Source organism: Microplitis demolitor, chromosome 5, assembly GCF_026212275.2.
Source record: "Microplitis demolitor isolate Queensland-Clemson2020A chromosome 5, iyMicDemo2.1a, whole genome shotgun sequence".
In the NCBI taxonomy this organism is placed as follows: domain Eukaryota; kingdom Metazoa; phylum Arthropoda; class Insecta; order Hymenoptera; family Braconidae; genus Microplitis; species Microplitis demolitor.
Window position 1 is genome coordinate 9,039,460 of NC_068549.1, and position 24,290 is coordinate 9,063,749.

General features: G+C 31.5%; 1 protein-coding gene across 5 annotated transcripts in view; it reads right to left on the bottom strand.

Annotated features, from left to right (window-relative positions):
* Positions 1-24,290, bottom strand: part of LOC103577388 (coiled-coil domain-containing protein AGAP005037) — a 104,344-nt gene that overhangs the window by 49,851 nt on the left and 30,203 nt on the right. For all 5 annotated transcript variants that reach the window (XM_053739133.1, XM_053739134.1, XM_053739135.1 and 2 more), the window contains exons 8-12: positions 22,156-22,298; positions 16,841-16,894; positions 16,658-16,705; positions 12,622-12,711; positions 12,402-12,464 (exon numbers count right to left, since the gene is read on the bottom strand). In XM_053739133.1, the coding sequence (XP_053595108.1) occupies positions 12,402-12,464; positions 12,622-12,711; positions 16,658-16,705; positions 16,841-16,894; positions 22,156-22,298 (398 nt within the window). The remainder of the gene's footprint in view (positions 1-12,401; positions 12,465-12,621; positions 12,712-16,657; positions 16,706-16,840; positions 16,895-22,155; positions 22,299-24,290) is intronic.

Here is a 24,290-nt window from a genome sequence, read left to right on the forward strand (position 1 = left end):
GTAAATATTTTACATTAAATAAAATTAGATTATGAACCTAACCTGAAATCAAAACTTTGAGCATTGACTTGGCTAGCAAATTTTTGTTTTTTAATTATTTTAAATAAGTTTTGTACATTTTATAATATATATTATTGACTAATAAATTGTTTTAGATTAAACAGCCAAATTTTAATAAAAGCTAAAATAATGAGAAATAAACAAAAATCTCAGAAGACACAAACTCCAAAAACTCCATCGAAGCCAAACAAAAAAAAAGTGTTTAGATTCAATATAAATAATCAATTGATTAAAAAAAAGTCTAAAAGGAAAAACTATGATCCGGAAAATGTAGAAAAAGCTTTAAAAGCAATAAAAGATACAGGATTGTCGTTAAGAAAAGCTGCTGTGATTTATGGAGTACCTGCAGCTACCATGGGTAAGAAAAAAGTGCTGATCCTGAAAAAACAAAAAATAAATCAGGTCCAGAAACTGTATTATCATCGAAAGAAGAGGATGTTATTGTTCAGTGGGTGTTGCACAGAGGATCAATGGGATCACCTGTAACTAAAACAGAGTTATTAGACTGTGTACAAAAATATGTCCAAACAATGGAAATAAAAACTCCGTTTACTGATAATCGGCCAAGCCGTCACTGGTATGAGGCTTTCAGAAAACGCCATCCTCAATTATCTATCAGAAAACCCCAGCATTTAAGCACAACTAGGGCAGCTGTCAGTCGCGAGCAGTTGCAAGATTAGTTCAAAGGTTCTGGGAAGTATTTGGGAAGTAAAAATTTGTTAAATATATGTCCGTCTAGAATTTTCAACTGCAATTAATCTAGCATACTTTTGTGCCCTGACGCTGAAAGTGTGCTAGCTGAAAAAGGATCTCGTGCTGTGTATAAAATAGTCGATGGTGGCAAGGAAGCTGTAACCGTTCTCTTCATGTACAGTGCTGATGGAACTCGTGCTCCACCCATGCTTATGTACTGTTATAAAGAATGCGTACCCAAGAAAATAGTTGAAAATACGCCTAAAGGATGGGGTATTGGAGTGTCGGAGAATGGTTGGATGACAACGGAAACCTTCTATGAATACATTACGAATGTCTTCTATCCATGGCTAATTGAACAAAAAACAGCGTTTCCAGTCATTTTATACATGGACAACCACTCATCACATCTTAATCTACCTTTAGTTACTTTTTGTAGAGGCAAGCAAATTGAATTGGTCATGCTACCCCCTAATTCAACCCATATTATGCAGCCATTAGATGTTTCATTTTTTCATCCCTTTAAGGTAATCTGGAAAAAATGTGTACCTAAATGGAAAAATGAACATGATGTTGGACAAATTAAGAAAGAAGACTTCCCTCAAGTACTCAAATTCACATTAGAAAATATGAAAAATGAAGAAAGTGTTGTCGTGAGTGGCTTCAAAGCAACTGGACTATACTTATTCGATTCAAATGCTGTAGATTATAATATTCTACAAAAGAGTAGGAAATCCAAACGACCTACTGAACAACTAGATAATAATAATTCAGATAAGATTGAAGAAAAACAACAATTTTTGCTAAATTTTGAAAAAAATTTACCCGAAGGTACGCTTTGTGAATTCAGAGAAGCTGCAAAATGTGGATCATGGGCCGGAGATATACAGAAGAAAGCACTGTTCGATTACTGGCTTAAAATTTCTAACACTTCTTCGGGTATTCAAAATAAACAATTATTTTGTTTTAATTTATAATTATTGATTTATGCATAGTTGATATTTGCAATTTTTTGCTTGGATTATTTTTTTTATAATTTTTTTGTTACGATTTTTATGAGACACTATAATTGATATCAAATTCGAGGCTAATTAATTAATTAATTTTTACATTTGATTTATTTTTTACAGTATTTATTATTAATTAAAATGATTTATTATTTACAGTATTAATTATTTATTTTCAGTTCGTTTCATTTGCTCAATTTATGCTGTATATTTTTTAATATCTATTTACATATTTATATAAATAGGTATTTCTTCGCAACAGAAGCCAGTAATCAAGAATATTGAAAATCTTAATGATCATCGTATTCAGCGTATCTTACAACATAACTTAAATGTTAATCAATTTTGCTTATCAAACGATATTAATACAAATATTAATTCTTCTACTAATTATCTCCCTACTAATGATGAAAAATTATCTAGTAACGTTGAAACAATTAATCTAATAAATAGTGAAGACGTTTTACAATCTGTTATTATCGTAGACAATGACTGTAATCTGACTAACTGTGAACAAACTAATTATATCAATGATGGACAAATTTTTGAAGTCATTTGTGAACCTGCTCAAGTAAATCTTCAAGAGTTACCAACTAATAGCAACAATATAACGCAGTCCACTTTTGTAGACTTAAATGAATGCAATCTAATTGACCAAACAATCCCCGTGGATTATGAACTTCTAGATATACTGCTACCTGTACAACAAGAAGAGATTAAAACAAAACCCATGAATATTCATTCAGCGAATCATACAGTTGACGAAAATCATCAATTAGGTATGTAAATGTCGAATGTATTATTATGTTCACTAAATTTAATTTATAAATTTAACTGTTTTTTTTAGAACTTATGAAAGAAAATTTGGACGGTGTTTCTAGAATGATTGATACAAACAATTCTATTGACAAGTTTTTATCGATAAATATTGATAAAGGTTAAATGAAATAACTTTTTTATGGACTAGTTATGAAAATCATTGATAAGATTTAAAGAACTTTATTTTATTTATAGATGAGTCACTTACAAGACCTTTAAAAGAAATATTTACCTTACCGCTAGAGTATCTACCAAAAAAAAAACGAATAAAAATTGAAAAAGCAGGTAGGCCAAAATTGCTATCTGTGGGGACATCGGATGAATGGTATCAGCAACAATTGGAAAAAGAAAACTTAAAAAAAATAAAAGAAGAAAAACAACAAAATAAAAAAAAACTGCAGGAAGAGAAGAAAAAATTAATGGCCCAAGTTAAAGAACTACAAAAAAAAATTAAAGAAGACAAATAGTTTTGAGTCAATAACTTGTGATAATTAGCCATTTAATTTATAAAAACTTATTATTTTTTAATGAAAAATCAAAATAATTATTTTTATAACTACAATGATCTCAAAGTATCAATAAATAAATATCGTTAAATCAATTTTGCTGATTTCTTAAGTGTCTCAAAAATAGGGACCTGTACTATGAGACACTGGGGCCATGTGTCTTTCTAGTGTCTCATAAATAGGGCCATAAAGGTTCCCTTTAAAAATCCTTATTTTAATTAATTTTTAATTATAAAATTTATTACAAAACATAAATAGTGATGAATTAATCATGAAATTATTGCTTGATACAATTAAAATTATATTTTATCCTCAAATAGTATTAATATTGATGCAGGTCTTTAACCTATCCTGAAATATGTCTCGTAATAGGGACTTTTACCTTATACTTAAAAACTACTACTTAATTACTACATGTTTAATTATGATCTACTATTTGTGATTCAATTACTATTGATCTCTATTTTTTTTCAATATACTTTACGCTATTACTATAATTATGTTGATTTATTATTTTACTATGGCTGTGTTTTTATTTTTAATAAGATTTTGTGTGATATTATGGTTATACGAGTGTATAAGTATGAGTATATGGATACGCGCCGAGTGAAAATTATTTTAAGTCCCGAGCCAGCAAAATCAAAGGGAAAGAAAAAAACGTGAAAAATAATTCCATATGAATCTTTTAAAAGATTCAAGAGATTGAAAGAAATATAAAATAAGAGAAATAATGTGTGAGAGTTGAAATTGACTTAGTATTTTAATCGCGTATTCTTCCATTCTCTTTCTATTCGCTTGCGAGTGCGTAAGCCGCACGGCTAATTTCTCCGTATTCAATGTGTGCTCTAACTCTTAAACACATTCTTTTTCTTTCCAAATCATTTTTATGTTTCGTTTAAATTATATTTTTCAATTCTCGTTGATATTATCGCACAAAACTTAGAAGAAATTCAGTCTCTTGACATATTATTTTGTAATTTTCTGTTTCCCGTTGATTTATTCGCCCAGGGACTTAAAATAATTTCTCGATCGCCACGCTTAAGCAAGCGACGCTAGAGGGCGATGAAATTTATCCCTTTTCGTATGTGTGGCGGATGGATCAGGTAATAAAAGCGCTCGTAAAGACCGTATTGGCAACTTAGTCTCCCGAGACGTTTTCTGGAGGAAGACCATTCCCTGGACAACATCTGGAACTTCGACTACCCCGAGTCCGACCGGACCAAGGTACGCGAAATTTGATTCTCGGGGAGATTTGAGGGTCCCCACTCTGAGGCCTTCTGCCAAGGGGTGGTAGGTGATACTAGCCGATTAGGTGGGGATTAGACGGAGACCATCCGCTTACCCTCGGGAAAGGGGAATTCGTGCAAGGCCTACGGGGAAGTCGACCAGACACCCCTGAAGCACCCGGGAGAGGGTAGAACCGCGTCACTAGTCCGCGTAACTTTTGTGTGTGTGAATTGACCGCGTAACCGCGATAAACCGTGATTTGAAACAATTAAAAACCGTAATTGATTGTTGTAGAGGTAGTAGAACAAGGGCGCGAAGCCCATGTAAAGTGTTGAGTTGAATAAAATTTGAATTGTTATATTTAATATTGTCTGTCTTTTTGAAGACCCCTTTTGTTTTCCACCCTGGACTCCGGCGAGCAGTACCCGAGCCAAAAGAGGGTAGTTTGTGTTTCTAAATTTGCTTATTAAAAGTAACTACGATATTTCAGTGAACCAATTGATTAAAAGTATTATTTATTTATTAATACTGGCTAATAATTACATTCATTACATTCAGATTCTTATCAATTTATTGGTTCATCTTTCCTGGTTCTGTGTGGTTCAGTTTCGACTTATCAATTAATTAATAACTTTTGATTGGCAATTGAAAGTAACCCCAGTTTTACCCGTTACAAAGTCCATAGTTTCCGAGTTATAGGAGTTTTCATAATTTAAAAAATAAATTAGCCATTGTCATTTTTTTTTTAATATTATATTTTTTAAATTATTAAAACTCCTATAACTCTGAAACTATGGACTTTAGCGACTTGACTCATAGAGCTTTTTTTGAAGGGAATAAAATTTCCTATAAAATTTCCATTAACATTTTTAATGTGCATTTATTGGTTTACGTTCTGCAAGCTAATAAAGGTCAATTTGATATGAAAATGACTTCCTCAGCGGACATCAGTAAAACAGCTGGAATTACAGCTAAGTTACTATGGGTATTTGTGAAGAACACCAAATGCCCTATAATTTGCGACCAAAACCGTGTCGATGTCATAAAACGCAGCTGAGTATTAGAAAGCCAAAAAAAAAAGTAATTCAATTTACGTATATTTTAAATGGGAAATCTTTGAAATCAAATGGAAAGTACTTAAGATTGGAATTAAGAGCTCAAACTTGATAGGGGTTTTTGTTTTAGCATAAAAAACAATATTTTGCTTGATGAGCAACAAAAAAAAACTTTCTATGTATATATATATATATATATATATATATATATATATATATATATATATATATACATATAACCTCAAAAATTAAAAGATATTTACAATTATATTTTAAATTTATTTAGACTGCAAATGATAAATCAGTTTTACAAATTATTTTATTTAATCAAAATTATTTATTTATTAATGATAAAAATTTCCAAATGTGTGTCAGATAGAGCTCAGAGCGATACGGTATAGGTCTCAGAGCTATCTACTGTATTGTTGTCAGTGCGATACAGTAGATCATTACAGTAACAATCTAGTAGATAACTATTGCGTATTGTTTCTGTAACTATACAGTATACTTTTCAGAATATTTTTTTGTCCGTATATATAAGATTGTAAGGTTTATAAAGTTTGATAAGGTTATAAGGTTATGAAATAAAAAGTTGTCAAAGGTAATTAACGTAAATAAATAAAAGAGGTTGAAATCGTCAAATTATAAATTTAAAATTTATTTATAAATTATCCTTCGTTTTCCTTTTCTTACAATTAACAAAATGACACCGACCCTGATGATTAAAGATCCGGTTTTTAGAGGCCGTATTACTTCCAGTGGCGCCCTTAGTAGACGACCAGAGCAACAGCATAGCCCTGTTATAAAAATGAGTTTTGTTGTTGAAATTTGAGGATCAATAAATAGGCTCAATTTTAAAGGTATGATGGAGTTGTTGACCCTAAAATTCTAACTTAATGCGAGTGAGATTATCAGTTTAATTACATGACTATGAAATGTAAAAATAGCAATATTTATAGTTTTCTTAAACTATTTTCTACTATTTCCCTCAATACAGTGATAAATTAACATTTAATATTTATTTTCATAAATAAAAGATCATAATTAGATCTTGAAAATAGATTCTTGGAGTGATAAAATTATTAAGAAAATAATGTCAATATCGATAGTATTCAAATTGTTATGACTTTTTTAGTTGAATAATATTTTTATTATAATAAAATTTAAAAAAATTTTTTTTTATTCGAGTTTAAAAAAAAGACAACAAGCTACGATGAAAAATAATGAGAACAGGCGCTAGTCAAAGTGACTTTAATTATTCATACACTATATTAAATTGGTGTAATACCGTACGATGGACGGTGTGGCTCAATAAGTTATAGATCAAATTGAACGGAATATAGTATAGTGTCCGATAGCTCAACTGGTAGAGTACTCGGCGCGATACCAACATGGTCTGCGTTCGATTCCCAGTTCGGGCTATCTATATTTTTCTCAATTTATCTATAAATTGTCTTATTGAAGTTTGCATGTTTTAGGTTTCCACTATATTAAATTGGTAACTTTGGAAAACATGTAACTTTGGAAAAAAATATCGTATCGAGGTTTTAAAAAAAGCATTTTATAGCTTGAAATCTCTAGTTTTAGTGCATTTTTATCAAAAACTTTTAAAAGGTCTGGTTATTACGCTAATATGAGAAATACCACGAGTCAAAAAATTTCGAAATTTTTTTTTTTCCAAAGAGCCCACGGACCGTGGAAGAATTTTGTCAACTAAACCAATGCATAGGTAATTTGGCAAATTTATTCAGCTTCAATTTGGCTTTTTTTTAAACCTCGTAGGACAAATTGTCGCAGAGATATCAGCCTTCAAACAAAAATTGATCCTTTTGGCTTTGATCATCGATATTTCAGGTACCAATGATTGCACAGTAAATTTGAGGGCGGCGTTAAAAACTTGAATAAATTCTCTACAAGACCCGTTCATCATTTTTTGGAAAAAACAATTTTTTTGACTCAACATCCTTTAGAAGTAAGTACAAAAAAATGACTTTTTTTGGTTTTTTACACTGAGAAAAAAAAATACTTGTATTAAGAATATTTACTTGATACAAGAACATATGTTCTTGATAATTATCAAGAATATATAATTTTGTCTCATGAATTCGCAGAATTGATGGAAATAATTTATATTTAATTCGAGTAAAGCTATTCTTTTGTTTACTTAAAATATAATATCAAATTCACACAATAACAAAAATAAATTTGATGCTCTTTTCTTAAGAAATTGATCATTAATAATAATAAAATAAATATTTTGAACCGAATTCTTGAACCAAGAAATTCATGTTTAAACAATAGTATTTTATTTTCTGTGTAGTAAATCAACCGCTACTCTGCAAATATCGATAAAAAAAATATTGTTGCCAGGGACTTTTTTAGCTTAATGTACCCCCAATAACCCTATAAATTTTTAAATTGATAGATGGAGCCGTTTTTTGGGGGTGATAGATCAAAGTTTTGCTAAACAATTAAAGGAACAAGTTTTGTTTCTTCAATTGTGTAATCATAATCAAAATGAAAAAAATAATTTTTCGTTCACTTTTCTTTCATTTTTGCATTGGTAACTCAGTAAATCTGAGGAAAAGAGAAAAAAAAAAAACGAAAAATTTCCAAAAAATGTCAAAAAAAAATTTTCGACCCCAAAACACGTTTCAATTTTTTTTTATTTCTTTGATTTTTTGACTGCCTCCTGTTGTAGCTACAGGAAAATCCTGTTGCCGCAACAGGAAATTTTTTCCGTGAAGAGTTTAAATATAGAAAGTTTTATTTAACTTCTTCGTGTACGAGTTTAAGTATAATATGATGATTATCAAATTGTTCCAGTATTAGGTCTCGTTCCGGTATTGGGTCTTATTTCGGTATTGGGGACATTTACCTTATAACAATTTTTTTAAATTCTTGAGCAAGTATGCTCTCAAGATCGATAGGTGTTAGTGTCTTTTTCTACGTATGTGTATTGCTGCAGATACTTGTGACCAGCTTTAAATTGCACGCCTAACGCAAGCCTTGCACAAGAAATTCGTGCCAGATTATCTCAATTCTGGAGGAAGACTATAGTTGAAAATAGTTGCGCATGGCTTACTCAAGGCTCAAAATTGAACTTGAGCCTTGAACAAATCTTGAGCAAGGCATGCGTACATGGAGAAAAAATTTTATGAAAATTTACTTTATAAGTATCGTAATCCTGAACCATACTCTTTTTACCGTAAACTATCAAGTATTTTATATGAAAACTTACTATTTAGAAAAGAGTTTTTACAATTTACTATCGTAATTTTACGAAAAGATTGTTATACTAAGTTCAGTTAAAAAAATACAGTACTAATATCGTAAAAAGCATAGGAATAAAAAATAAGATATAAAAACATATAAATATTCTTGTATTTATTTTAAAATTTTCCAACGCTGTCTCCGTATCTTTTCAATGTAAGTTACAAATTTTTTGATACTTAAATCGGAGTATTTCTAAATTGATGTTAGTAGTAATTGTCGCGATAGCGCTAGTGTACATACTAGTGACCAGTGTATGTATGAGTTACCTATACTATGACAAGATGTTTGTATGGGTATATACGTATATTGAGATTCGGCTTTTCCGTACGAGATGGTACGACCATCTACACTTCTCGAAGGTGTTTATTCTCATGCCTGTTTCAATATATAACAATTTCTCCTCGTACTCATTTGGAAAACTGGTTAAGAGCCATGACGTGAAATCCTCAGGTGTAAATTTTCAAATTGATCGATCGAACTGTTTTTCGGGGGTGATCGATCAAAATTTTACTCAACAATTAAAGGAAAATTTTGTTCCTTTAATTGTGTAATCATAATCAAAATGAAAAAATAATTTTTTTTCGTTTTTTCTTACATTTTTGTGTTGGCTACTCAGTAAATGTGAGGGAAAGAGAGAAAAATGATAAATTTCCAAAAAATGTAAAAAAAAAATTTTTCGACCACAACTAGTTTCAATTTTTTTGTTTTCTTTGACTTTTTTTCACATTTTTTGGAAATTTATCATTTTTTTCTCTTTCCCCCAAATTTACTGAATACCAGATTATTTAATAATTATCGCATAATAATTAAAAATAGGTATGACATTTAAACCAATAACGGTAAAAGTAAATTACTTTAATCAATCGAAAGATGATATCGAAAGGATTAATAATTAGTAAACACATATACCTTTAACCTATTAATAATCCGTAATTAACAATTCAAAATAAGGCTCATCTAATAACATTGAGTTGGATCTAGAAGCTTCTTTCTAAGGCGTGCCGCATGACCCGTCGCGATCATTTTCTCTCTCTAACACATAGGACTATATCGCTAACTTCTACTGTCAATAACTCGACAAATAATTAAAATAATGAAAAACTAAGATTTTCAAAATAATTCTCTAATGCACTTTTATATATGAACTTAATAATAATTGCAATTTATTGAATATTGTAATTAAAAATAGCTGTAACATTTAAACCACTGGTGCTAGAAAGAAATTACTATAACTTATGGAAAGATAATGACAAAAGGATCAATTATCGATAACAACCTATACCATAAGACTAATTAATAACATGTAATTACCAGATTAAAATAACTCCTATCTAATGACATGAGGTCGGATTTCCTTCCACCTATAGGAACTACCATCATCTTTTTTTTTTGAGTCTTTGTCATTGCTCTAGAAATTTCTACCTGAGATCGTCACGTACGCCTTTTCTTACACCGCACCCCGCGAGTAGCTCAGCTATTCAACTATGCTTAGTAACATCATCTTCTTTTTCGTTCTGATCGTTAGAGATTCCGTTTACTATCCTATTTTTCGATAGCCAGCAAAATCAAATCTAGGTCATGCAAGCTACCTCTTGCCTATAGTATCGACTATAAAAACTGCCGCAAATCGGCCCATTAATTATCAAGCTCTTGATTACATATAATCTTATTATCTTAAATTCTTTGTTCGAGTTCCCCGAAAAAAATCGTCATGCATGATTCAGTCATGACTTTACACGATTCATGCAAAATCATGCATGACCAAGCTCAGTCATGAATGATCATTCACGACACTGCACGAATTATGCGTCGTCGTGCATAATCATGTAAAATCTTGTTCAATCGTACAATACCATACAAGGAGAGGAAAGAATAGTCACACATGATCCGGGCAACGTCATGCATGACCAAGCTCAATCATTCATGACACACTGAGAAAAAAAAATATTTTTATCGAGAATATTTACTTGATACAAGAACATATATTCTTCATAATTTTTGAGAATATACGTCAACTTTTCTGAAAATTTCAGATCGATCGATGAGAGACTCTTGGATATTGATGAAATACGAAAAAACAATTTTTTAACTTCCCGCTAAGAAAATCGATGATTTTCAAAAAATTCGGGAAGTTATTGTTTTCACCCCGATTCGCGAAAATCTAAATTTCATCAGATGTCGACGTTTTGAGGTCCTAGGAAGCTATTCTGACTATTTTCAGAATGATGTCCGAGTGTCCGTATGTATGTATGTGTGTATGTGGATGTGAACGCTCTATAACTTGTTAACTAATAAACCGATTTAAATGATTAAGGTAGCAATCGAAAGAGTTTATTGGCCGTCAACTTTCCTGAAAATTTCAGATCATTTGATCAAGTAGACTCGAAAATATTTGCAAATTATGGAAAAAATATTATTTTTTTTTTTATTTCTCCGAAACGGCTCGAACAATCGACTTCAAAATCTAATCAGCTCTAGAACTTGATAGAACGCGTCGATCGCCGTCACAACCATCTCAATCGGTTAATGCGTTCGAGAGATATCGTTGGAGAAAAAAATGGTAAAAAACGATTTTTTTTCAAATATCTTTGAAATCGCTGGACCGGTCGATTTCAAATTTTATTCAGCTCTAGAATTCAAGAAAACGCGCAGATAGCCACCTCAAACGCCAAAATTGGTTAATTAGTTCAAAAGATATCGGTACTTAAAAGTTAAAAAAATAACATAAAATTTTTTTTTCCGGATCAGTAAAAATATAATGTACTAAAATGTATCAGAAATCATACTAACTCATCCTCTTTATAGTCTTTTTCGATCATCGTATAATGCCATCTAACTTGTTTTTAAAACGAAGGCATACAAAAATATTTTCGAGCTCGAAGAGCTCGAAAATGTATTCACAACAATATTTTTAAAGTTAAGAATCTCGAAAATAGCGGGAAGTTTTGAGGCTGGCCCGCAGGGTCAACCGATAGACCGATTTTTTTTTTAAGTTTTTCTGAAATTTTTTAGAAACAACTCCATTGATCAATTTCAAAATCTAATCAGCTTTGGAACTTAATAAGGTGCGTCGATTTCGGCCTCAACCATCTACTTCCATTAATTAGTTCGAAAGATATCGTTGGCGAAAGAAATAGAGAAAACGATTTTTTTCAGTTATCTTTGAAGTGACTTATCTGATCAATTCCTAAATCTATGCAGCTCTAGAACTCAATATAATGCATCGATTGCTACATTGAACGTCAAATGCTTTTTTTTAAACACGATAATCTATATTTATATATATATATATATATATATATATATATATATATATATATATATATTTATATATTGGAACGAAAGTGAAATTGATCTTTTTAAATATTTGAATATCTAGAAAACAAATGTTTTATTCTCTTGTTTATAGAAACGCGACTAGAATCAGTCAGTTATACGTTGATAACTAAACAGAGAATATCTTGTATATTAATAAACTATCTTTCTTTGCCTTTCTTTTACTGCTGTTAATTGTGATGTTATTATTTATAATTTAAGTGTGTTATCATTGTAATGTAAGTGATACTAATTTATAAGTTATCAGTTATTACAGTATGTATATATATAAAGCTTTTGAACTAATGGTATTTTCGCAATTTATTTACTAACTGAGACAGAAAATGGTAAAATTTTTGAAAAATTGCGTCATGAGGACAAATACGTAGTAGTTAGATTTCTATGAAATCTACTAAAAATATCGGTAAAAATTACACTCTTACCTTGAGATGACATCCGAGGTAGAGTTGATGATTTTATCGCTGGTTTTGTAGGTTTTGTATCCGCTTCGTTTTGCGTTAATAGAATCATACAAAGCAATAATTAATAAATATTAGTAGTGATACCCGGAAAAAAAATAAGTATAGAGTTTGATCAAATTTTATTACAGCTGACCAAATTTGAGTATAAGAAATATAGTAATTATATATTAGAAAAATTTACCTGTGTGTTGTGGAGAATGCTGCTTTGGCGAGTTCATATCTGGAGGTTCATCACTGAAAGATACTGATTTCTCAAAGGAGACCGATTTATCTGCAAAGTTAAATGATAAATTTGTTATGAGAGAATTATCATCATCATGGTATAATTAGTATGTGAGAGGAATTTTTTGTTAGTCATACTTCTTCGAGGCGTTAAAGATGACATTCTAGTATGCAATAAAAATCAAGGAAAGTTGGTCTTAAAGAAGGGTTAATAATGCATCTTATATCGCTTGAGTTTGATCATATTAGCAGATCTAGCAGTATTCACAAGATCAGTCGAGTTGAAGCAACAGGTATATTCCTGTTGAAGCAACAGGTATATTTCTATAGCCAGAGGACTATTCCTATCGCAGTCACCGGAATAATCCTATCGCAGCTAGAGGATGAATTTTTTTAGAGCAAGGAATAGTTTTGAATTAATAATGAGTATAATATATAAATTTAATTATATATGTCAATAACTATTTATATATATATATATATATATATATATATATATAGTCTACTTTCCTTATTACGAAGCTTTGTGGCGATAAAATATTTAGTATCAATTAGTCAAATAATAATTAAAGGCAAGAAAAAAAAAATAGGTAAGATCTTCATTTTATGATTATTTTATTGAAGTAATTACCAACATAGGTTTAAAATATTGTAAATTATAGAATCATTCAGCTTATGAAAATTCAATGACATTTGGTAGTACACTAATTTACAGTTACAATTTTAATGTTTGTAAAAAATTTTTCAAATTTGCTTACTACTTTCTCAAGATTTTATTTTTAACATCAGTATCCATAAAAATATATTAATAATTTTATCGATTGTAATAAAAGTTTTTCATTAATTAATTGAATTTAAGATATTAAAATAAATTATTGCCTGAAATAAAATTATCAACGCGCTTGAAATTTCAAATGAGTCATGGCGACGCGCGCAACTTCTCTCCACTGTGGATATGCACAGACCACGTCGGTAAATAAATCAGCTGTTAGGCTAGTATTTCTTTGTGTTGATTAAATTAAATAATTATTTTCATCGTTATTAATTAAGATTTTCGTACAAATGGTGTGACCAAACGATTCAGAAATGATCGAATTATTTTATTTTGTACATTAAATTAACTGCAGTAGAATAATCTTTTTCTAGTATTCCGTTAAAGTCGACTGAGCCTTTACTTGCAAAACGTCTTTGTTAATAACAAAAAAAATTACACCTTTTTTTGCTAGGTTTTTGTACTGGGAGATTCATCAGATTTTTCTCTATTTAATGAAATTTTTCGCCACAAAGCTTCGTAGTAAGGGAAGTAAACTAATATTAGGAAATACACTGTAAAAAATAATCGGGGTAATTCCAAGCGGTGTAGGTATTAAAATTTGCGATGTTAAATTTCAACATCGAAAGCGGTGTTAAAATAACGCCGTCGCTGGTGTAAATATTTTTAACCAGTGTTAAAATATTTTACTTAGTGTGTGTTCATATATTTTTGAGTATGTGTGCGTGTTTGAGTGCGTATGTATATGTGTATCAAGATTTTGTTTGAGTTTTATAAGCTTTCCAAAGTTAATGATCTGAGCAAACGCAATTCATCCCGCTTTTACACCGGTATTTTAAAATCACCGAATTATGCCTCCGACACTTGTGTAATTTCATTTTAACACCACGTGGAGTTAAATTGAGTCTATTTTTAACACCGCTCTTTTTACAGTGTATTATTCTAAAAATCGAACATAGAATTTTTTATAATTATTGAATTTTTACCACCAAACAATTTTGGCGCTTATTTTAACCAATTACTTTTAATTCAATTACGCATGCACAGAAGATAGAGATGTTTTACTTCACAAAGTCAAATTAGAGACATACTGAACCGGAAGTAAAGTCAGCTGATTAGTGTTGATTAAAACAATTAACGTATGTTGTCAACAAAGTTGTGATCAGTTAGTATTGTTGGTATATAATAAAAAATTCATCCTCTAGCTGCGATAGAATTATTCCTGTGGCTGCAACAGGAAGATATCTGTGGCTGCAACAGTAATATTCCTGCGGCTATAACAAGAATAGTCCTGTTGCAGCCACAGGACTAGAGATGTAAATACTACAGGACATTTCTGTTACAGCTATAGGTCTGGGCATATAGCTTATGACGTTACATTGCCGTGGAGATGGAGTTGAAAGTGGAGTAAGCGTGAGTCTGTGCGTTAGAGAGAAATAGGGTTAGTACGTGTGTCGAGTTGAGTGTAGTAGATAGTGAGTAGAGAGTATGAAGTATATGTGTGCGGTGAGTTAAGTGTGTTGAGAGTACGAGTACGTGTACGGTACGTTGTCTGTTTTGGAGTGTCTGTGTGGTAGAGCGTGGATTTAACAGGGGATATCTAGCTGTGTCGCGGATAGTGGCCAAGATAACGTGCCTTCCAACCAGTGATGGCGACTAGGCCTAGGCTTAGTCCTCGGGGTTGATGTGGTGATCACGGAGGAGCGACTGAGATGTCGCCGCCACTTCGTGTTGGTACCCGGAGTTAGCTGGGGTACGTGTACGTTTATTCGGGGATGGCAGGCCTCGTTTGCGATGCTCGAGAAAGCCATAGATTTGCTAACTTCGGATGTCACGAGGAGCGATATTACGGAAATGCCCGTGAGTCCACGGCTTGTATGTGGTGTGAGAAGAATTGATGGAGAAGCGAGAATGTGAGAGTGACTGAAAGTAGTAGAGCGTACGAGCGAATGGAGTGGGAGAATAGAGAAAAGCAGTTGAGGGAAGACCATGGTGTCAGAAAGTTGGGATTCGGAGTTGCTCGAGTACGAGTAGACCCAATAGTCGAGTTTGGAGTTTTGGAGCAAGTGGTGGTGAGTCAGAGAGCCCCGAAGGTAGGCCTCGACCAAACCCTTGACTGATATCGTTTTCGGAGCTTATGGCTTTAAGCATTGGGTCCTTGGAGCCGTTTGTCAAGATATTTGTCGTCTTGATTTACTGCATTGTTTATTTTATTATTTATCTGGAAGTGTGTTAAACTCGGTGATTCGTCGTCCACAAGAGGTTCCCGATGTCATACTCAGGTATTTATTCATTTGATGGACCGAGAGTACTCGACCGCGAGCTTTTCGGACCCTCCGCGTCACTCTAGCATCATCTTTACGGTATTTTATGTGGTTTTTTTTTCTTTATTGTGTTTTAAATTAATATAATTAAAAGGCTTCTTCTGCGTCATAAGAACCTCTCTCCACAACCTAGCATACTGAACGCACCAGGATATGCCACTACCACCGTTCATTGCTCTCATCTCCGACGGATTTAGATATTAGGTTTTAATTTACGTGTATGTTTAGACCGGTTGCCGATATCGGGGAAATAAAAGTCGGCTGGTGCCTGTCAGGATCTGGAGGAAATGAGAGGAGTGATCGGCGGACGAAGTGTAACGTAGCCCGATTTAGTATAAATTGAGTTTGAGTAATTTTATTGAGTAAAAAGTTATGTGTGATTTTGTTGAGTTTAATCGAGTAATTAAGAAAAATTTACGTTACTAGCTGTAACTGGAATATCCTGTTGCAGCAACAGGTTATTCCTGTTGCAGCAACAAAGTTATGCTACAAGAACGTTCTTGTTGCAGCAACATTTCTTTTTTATTCGCGTAGATAGCACCAATTCCTATGCTCAAGACGTTCAGTTGGATTAAAATGTGAACTATAAAAATTAGCGTGTGGTTTTCTATTCAGATAAAAAAATTAATCTCAAAAATGATTGGCTTTATAGATCAAACTCACAACTTTTCGCTAGTTTCGAACGCACGGAGCTCAGAAACGTTATTATTATATGGATGAACGTAATTTGTAAAGTAAAATAAATTTTATCTGAGTAGATCTACGTAATTCAGACCTATTTTTTCTTAGATGTGAAATAAGGTAAAAATTCAATTGAAATCATAAATGAATAAATTTTGTAATAATTACAAATAGTATCACATGTTCATGCATATGCGATGATAAATTTTTTATCACACCTTTTCCTAGTTTTGGTGGTTTTTCATTGGTCTTCGAGCACGAGTCATCTGGAACGTTATAAAAAAAAAAAAAAAATAATAAAATAAAAATTAATTCGATATTATTCATAGAGTATGAATAATACTTATATTTTTTAATTTATCGGATAAAGTAAAAAATTGAAACGTAATGTGGACTTTTACCTGGCAATGAGGCTGAACTGGAGCTGGAGTTTTTGTCGAATTCATCTTCAGCACCTAGAGTATGTGTGAGTAATAAAGCACAAATTAATCATTTTTAAGCTCACAATTCAGTTGGTGAGTATAATTCAAAGCATCAGATCTGATAGCAAATTATTAGCTAATATCTGATCGATTGTAACAGGGTAAAATAGAGTCCTATTAATAATTACTAATTTTAAATTTAAATTTGTCCACGGTCGATAAAGGATCGTAATTATAATTGGATTGATTAATTTAAATGATACGATGTGTCACCCTGATTAGAAAATACGATTTGTGACGATTAAAAATTTAATCATCATTTATCGTCTTTAATACTCATATCCGTCATGGTTTTTTTACATTTAATCGTTTCTAATCGCCAAAGACGATTTATTATTTTACGATTTAAAACAATCAATGATGATTAAAATTTCAAATCGTTTTTAATCTTCATGCGGGATCAGAAATTGCAATATTATTTTACGATTAAAGACGATTCATGACAATTAAAAATTTCAAATCGTAGGATATACTATATTACCACCAAAAATGATACTTGACACTCTGTCGAATAACAGAGAAGTACTTGTGCCAGAATTGCTTTCAAGTTTAAATTTATAAAACGACCCTGGTTTACTATGATTTTAACATCTCCGGTTCTGGAAGGCCGAGTCCACGTTCCACTGACGCCCTTCTTTATTCGACATTAATAAAAAAGGGTGACCAGACTTGACAAGGGAAAGCCTCTGTTATATAATATTAATGGAATATATTAATCTATAGTTGTTACCACGAAATCATATCAACAAAAAGATAGTGTTACATATCTATTCACAACATCTCTACTCAAGATAAATAATTATAACTCTACTCATTTACTTCTTTGCTTGATCTCAACTCTACTTAAATTTATTTTAATTCAGCTCCAACTCTACTCAGTTATATCTTTGCTCAGCGATGACTTTACTCAGCTAGAACTTAAGCTGAGTAAAGATATATCTAAGTAGAGTTGAAACCGAGTTAAAATACATTTGAGCAGAGTTGAGGTTAAGTAAAGATGTAAATCGACTTTCTAATTAGCAAATTGTCTAACTCCGTTTCAGAAAATCGTCCATTTATGCGACAAAAAAGTAATTAAAAATTTTTTTTTTCATCTAAAAATCAATTTCATATCTAGTATATGCATAGTATTTCTGTCTAGGTTACTTAAATAATATTTGTTCTGACTATTACTATGTAACGAACTGAGGGTTGTGACGTTAATTATATTTACCTAAATCAATAAATTCAATTCTTTTATCACTCGAGGTTACTATGATCAGATATGGAGATCCCCAGTCTTTAACTACGCGATTCCGATCTCTAAATCGCTCATTGCTTCGATGATTCGAATCTATACCATTGACTTACCTTGACTAGTACCGAGCGGCTTGTACTTGGGAGGAATCCGATAAATAACCCGCGTGGCAATAGGGAGTCTTGAATCAGTATTATGGAAAGATGAGTGGGTTTGGTGAATTATAGGCACTCGTGAACACCTCGTTTCCCAATATTTTATAATTACTTTGAAGGTTGGAGAATTTTAAATGAGTGGAATGAAATTAGTTGCAATAGGAGATATATTATTAAAAATTTCTTGCAAATAAATTGAAGTGTGAGCTTCAATTGCAGGAACATAATGCTGATACACTGAGTTTACACAATATATCGTTAATTGTCTTTATAATATGGTTGAGTATTTCTACAACAAGAGGTATCAACTACAAAGATGACAATGCTTATTGACAACTCGACTAACTAGTCCCAATCTGGGTGAACGGTTTACTGTACTAGTAAAACTTTATGATAAATTTATATGAAGTTAGTCAGAAAATAGTAGTGATACTAATTGTCTCTAAAATTCCAAATTATTGGTAGAGACCAGCAGAGCTCACTTGCTCGTAATAGACTGACAAAAGTTGCCATTTTTTCGGGGTTTATATATTCTTAAGGAAGTTTGTTGTCCTTCTTCAATAAGCATTGATGAGTTGATACCTCCTTAGCTTGGTTAACTCTTTTTCTTCGAAAAGTACTTCGAGCGACCTAGTTAGGTTGTCACACCATCCAGTTTAATTTTCATTTTGTCATAAGGGATAGTAACAATATTTATTGTCGTAAATTATCCTTTTATAGCTTTTCTTAGAGTTTGACTTTTATTATTATGAACCTTAATTAAGTTAGTATTATTTAATTTAATCAATTTGAGTCATAATACATGTGTACCGTTGTAACAGGGTAATTTTAATAAACATGAATAATTAAATTAATTTGAATTTGAATTTCGTTCCCGCCAATAACCGGCCGATGACCTCGTAAGTTACGAGTAGTATTGCGACTAGTCACCGGGTGTCGCATGTATCACTAAGGCCTGTCCGTTCGTCATTTCCTTAGTCTAAGATAGTGGGAATAGGTTTCCGGAATAGTGAACGGGAGTGAAATGATATAATGGACTGCGGAACGAGAAAGAAGCAGAGAGTTGTCCAGACGGCGAGAACACCGGACGCAAAATAAAATATCATCCAGGTAAATATATACGTCCGCTCACGCTTCACGTGGAACGAGGCGATTCGTTAATTAATATTTAATTGTTAATAGATTATGAGGCCTTTAGGCTGATAGTTTATATAAATAATAATTATTTAACATACTAATGCGTACTGTTCATTGACAGGTTATCAGTTATAAAATTCGTGTGGACGAGAGAGAGAGAGAGAGTACGGACCGGCGGGAAAAATTAGAGGAGTGAACGAGACACCAGACACGTTCTCGTCAAAATTGTGGAGTTTCCTCAAGGTAAAAATTATAATTAATTAAGGCCTCTGATTTAATTATTAGAGGGCCGAATTAGTTATAATTAATTTACATAATATCTTTCTGCTGGTTACGTGAATCAGGTTGGTAGCACAAGGCCCGTCGGCTAGTTCAACCACGCGTCTCGAAATTTCTGTAAAATCTTTACCGTGTACTCGTTGTTCTGTCATAACTCGAAATTTATTCTATTCGAGGCCTCTCGGCAGGAATAAAATAAATTTTTCCGTGTAAATTATTCAATAGTTAAATTCAATTAAATTCAATTAAATTCAATAAATTTAATAAAGTATTCAGGCCTGTCGGCCGCTCTAGACAAAAGTTGTCCGCGTGTAAGATCGTAAATTAAGGCCTTGCGACGCCAACTCACCGGCCGAATGTTCTAGTCAATTTTAACCGTAATTCTAGTCGTAAAAATTAGTCATAAAATATTTATAAAAAAATGTTAAAATAATTCTAATTAAAATTATAAAATCAAAAGTAAGACGCTAGAAAATTACGATAAATTTGTCTCGATTAAAGCTTAAGAATGGATTATTTTGTCAGTAAATTAAGTTGAGTAAAAAATAATTATCAGAAATTTGGAGTAAATTAATTGTATATAAATTTTGGAATTGGATATTAATGGGAAAATTATCAGTGAAAAATTAATTAATTAATAATTAAAATAAAACCAAAATTAATTAATTAATAAATATAATTGAATTAAATAAGACAGTGAAAATTAATAAATGAATTAAATAAATCAGGGAAAATAAATAAGAATTAAATAGTTGTGAAATGTTTATACTGGAAATTTTATTGGTGAAATTTTTATGTCGAGTTTAGTAATTGAGTAAAAGAAATGAAGTCATGAATTAAATAAAGTAAAGTAGAGCCAAAAAATATTAAGTAGAGAAAACTGTGTCTGTGATTTAGGTCCGGTGGACATGTTAAGTTTATTTTAAATAATTATACATCCAGGGGATGTTTTTAAATTGAAGTTAAGGCTTACCGTCCAGGGGACGAGATATTTTAACGTGGGTGTGTGGGTGTGGAAAACGTCCAGGGGACGAAATTTAGTTTGTCATAAGTAACCGTCCAGGGAACGAGGAATTTAGTTTGCCATAAGTAACCGTCCAGGGGACGAGGAATTTAGTTTGTCATAAGGAATCATAGTTTGTCATAAGTAAATTAGTTTGTCATAAGGAAATAATTATTGTCAAAAGGTAATGAAATAAAGCAAGGTGCTTAAATTAAATAAAAATTGAATTAACATTATTTCAGCCTACTCTACGATTCCTCTTTTCACTCACAAAATATTACGAACGACCCTGAGTAACAAATTAATTTAAATTAATTAAAATAAAATCCTCCAACATCCGGTTCTGGAAGGCCGAGTACATCTTCCAGTGGCGCCCTAATATTCGACTATAATACTAGGTGCGACCAGACTTGGCAAGATTAGTCTCTCTGTCATACCGTTCGTTACAACTATCTAAGAATCGCACAGAATCACCTACTGAAAAATATTAAGTTAGACAATTTGCTAATTAGAACGTCGAAATGAGCAGAGTTATAACTATTTACCTTGAATAGAGATGTTGTGAGTATGCATGTAACACTGCCAACAAAAAAATTACTTTTAAAACGCGTTCTCATTTGTTTCTCTATTCGCACTCAACTGGATGAACGGTACTATCTTTTTTGCACTTGTACAGTCAATGGGAACTTTGTCCAAGCTTTTCTCGTAAATAAATGGAAGTTATCAAAAAATTGAAGTGCACTTCGCTAGTTCATAGAGTAAAGCATCAGGTCTGTGTCTTTATTTTGCGTTTAGAGCTTTTATTTCAGAGAAAAGCTTGGACAAAATTATCTGATAACCGTTCTTAATGAAATAAATATTTTTAAACCATATGCGAGGAATTCCGGTAGTCTTGAATGGGCATCACGAGTCTGAACTCATGCCGCATTTACAGCGGGATCAAGTGCGCAAGTTATTCACATATGCTGATAGGCGAGTGAAAGTGAGTGTAAGAGTACAAGATTCCATTATAAATGTAACATAAACTGGGAAACTAAGAATACCAATCTGGTCATTCTGCTGCTGAAGTTGCGCGGAATATGTGCAAGAGTCTAGCTCATGATGCGGCCTCGGAAGCTACAGCAAAGCGTTACAATACATTTCAAAACGCTTGTTCCCACTGAAAATTAATCATATTCTTATCATCTCGCCTATTAGAGCATATAAAAATACCTCATTTTATACATAAATATCGGAAAAATCGAATTTACGATTATATAATGTTATAAGTGTAAACAGTAGTCAGCTAGGTCCAAGAGTTCTTTTCCGAAATATACCTTATAAACTAATCATTAAAAGAGTAGCAGATAATTTATGTAAATAGGTAAATTATCTATCCGATTGAATACGTAAAGAAAATATGATTAAAGGGTATGCAACATACCTGAACTTTTCGAGTAGAGGTCACATTCTGTTGAGACCTGTAAATAATCTTGTATTGTGCCGCTATGAGGACTTTGAGTGAGAGCTTTCTGTACGAGCCCAGTTAAGTTTGCAAGCTGTCTCTCCATGTGCTCGACTCGAAGTCTGTAAAACCAGATTTTCAATAAATTTGTTTAACTTATTAAGAATAAAAATAATTTACAAAGCTGCATGGATATAATTTTGATTCAAGTTATGTTTGAGACAAATCGCTGAGTTCATAAATTAGCATTAACATTACAACAACTCAATTCGTTGAGTTTCTTTTGATCACTGAAAGCATAAAGTTTCTAAGCTAATCCGCGAGCAAAAATGTTATCCCAGGTCGTTAACTTTGATTTCACTGCCACTGAAATATGTTATTCCATGTCAAATTCTAAGAGTCATGTTGCTTTTTTTTACTTTGTTGTTGAGAAAAACATCTACTAGAAGGAAAATCGCAAGACTAACATTTTCAAAATGTTTTCGTTTTTTTAACGATATCTATTGGTTCGAAAAACATTTTTTTTAACAACACCAGAGTCAGAATAGTTTAGTTTGATTATTCAGCTCCGATTTGCTTCTTTTTTAAAACTTCGTATGATTATTTGTTGCTGAGATATCGGCCGATGTATGAGAAATTATCCTTATGTCTTTGATCATCGATATCTCATGAACTTATGATCACACAGCAAATCGATCGGCAGTTTTCGAAGTTTAAATAAATTTTCTATAAGTTCTTTTTTCATCCAAAAATATTCTCATTGCGTCGATTCTCCTATCTGGCAACGTGATTTTTTTTTCTCCATTCATTCTTATGTGGTGACGCGCGTCGTAGAATTTAAATGTTTGAAAAATTTTTTAAGGGTTACTTTTATATTGGTGATTGTAAATAAATATTTATTAAAAAAAAAAAAAAATTACTGCTAAAATAACCAAAGCCTTAACAAGTACAATGGAAGACATTAATTTGAGTCGGTTTCTAAATAAAATCTAACGTAAAAACTGACTCAAATTAATGTCCCCGATTCTATGTCTGAACCTAAAAGCCAAAGAATCAAGAACAAATGATTAGATGAAATCATTTATAAAAAAACAAAAAAGTTTATGCTAATGCCCTTTAACCCTGCCTTAATAATGATACATTTCCATTTCAGTACAATGAACATAATTTTATTACTCGCTGAAAAATAAGTGTACAGCAATTAGTAATACTTATTTTTGTAGGAAATTTACCACTCTTCAAAAAAGGTTTCTTATATTTTTTTCGTGAATCCAACCATTTAAGTGATATCGAAGCTCAAAGTTGATAGATTTAAAAAATAATGTTTTTTGATTAAAGTTCTATAACTCTTCAGCAAATAGATATATATACTCAAGCTTTTAACAGTTTTATGTCGGAAATTTACCGCTCTACAAAAAAGAACTCATGTTTTTTTATCAAAAAAATCTGAGAGACCTTTTTTGTAGAGCGGTAAATTTCCATTAAAAAATTGGTAAAAGCCTGAGTATGTATCTATTTGCTGAAGAGTGATCGAATTTTAATCGAAAAACATTATTTTTTAAATCTATCAATTTTGAGCTTCGATATAACTCAAATGGTGGGATTTACGAAAACAGTGTTAGAAACCTTTTCATGAAAAGCAATAAATTTCTCACAAGAAAGTTCAAAGCGCATAATTTTATGTTGTCAGTAGCGATTCAAACATGAACCGCTGCGCGCGCTTTCTTATCTCACCGTGAATTTAACAACACCTTCTAGCTAATGTAAGCGCATTTATTTATAATAATTTATTATTATTTAAATATTCATATTATTTTGATTAATTATTTAATTTTAAATTTATTGATATTATTGTTTATTATGTTTATATGTATGTTTTGATAATTATTTTGAATATTTTGTATTAAATTGATATTTTTATTATCACACGTCCCGAGAAAAAATGTTTATATATAATCATACATAATTATATACAACTATAATTATATATAATTATATATGATTATATAGAATCATATATAGTAGCGCCATATATAATTATATATGATTATATATAATACTATTCCGAGAAATTTTTTTTCATATAGAATCATATATAATTATATATAATACTG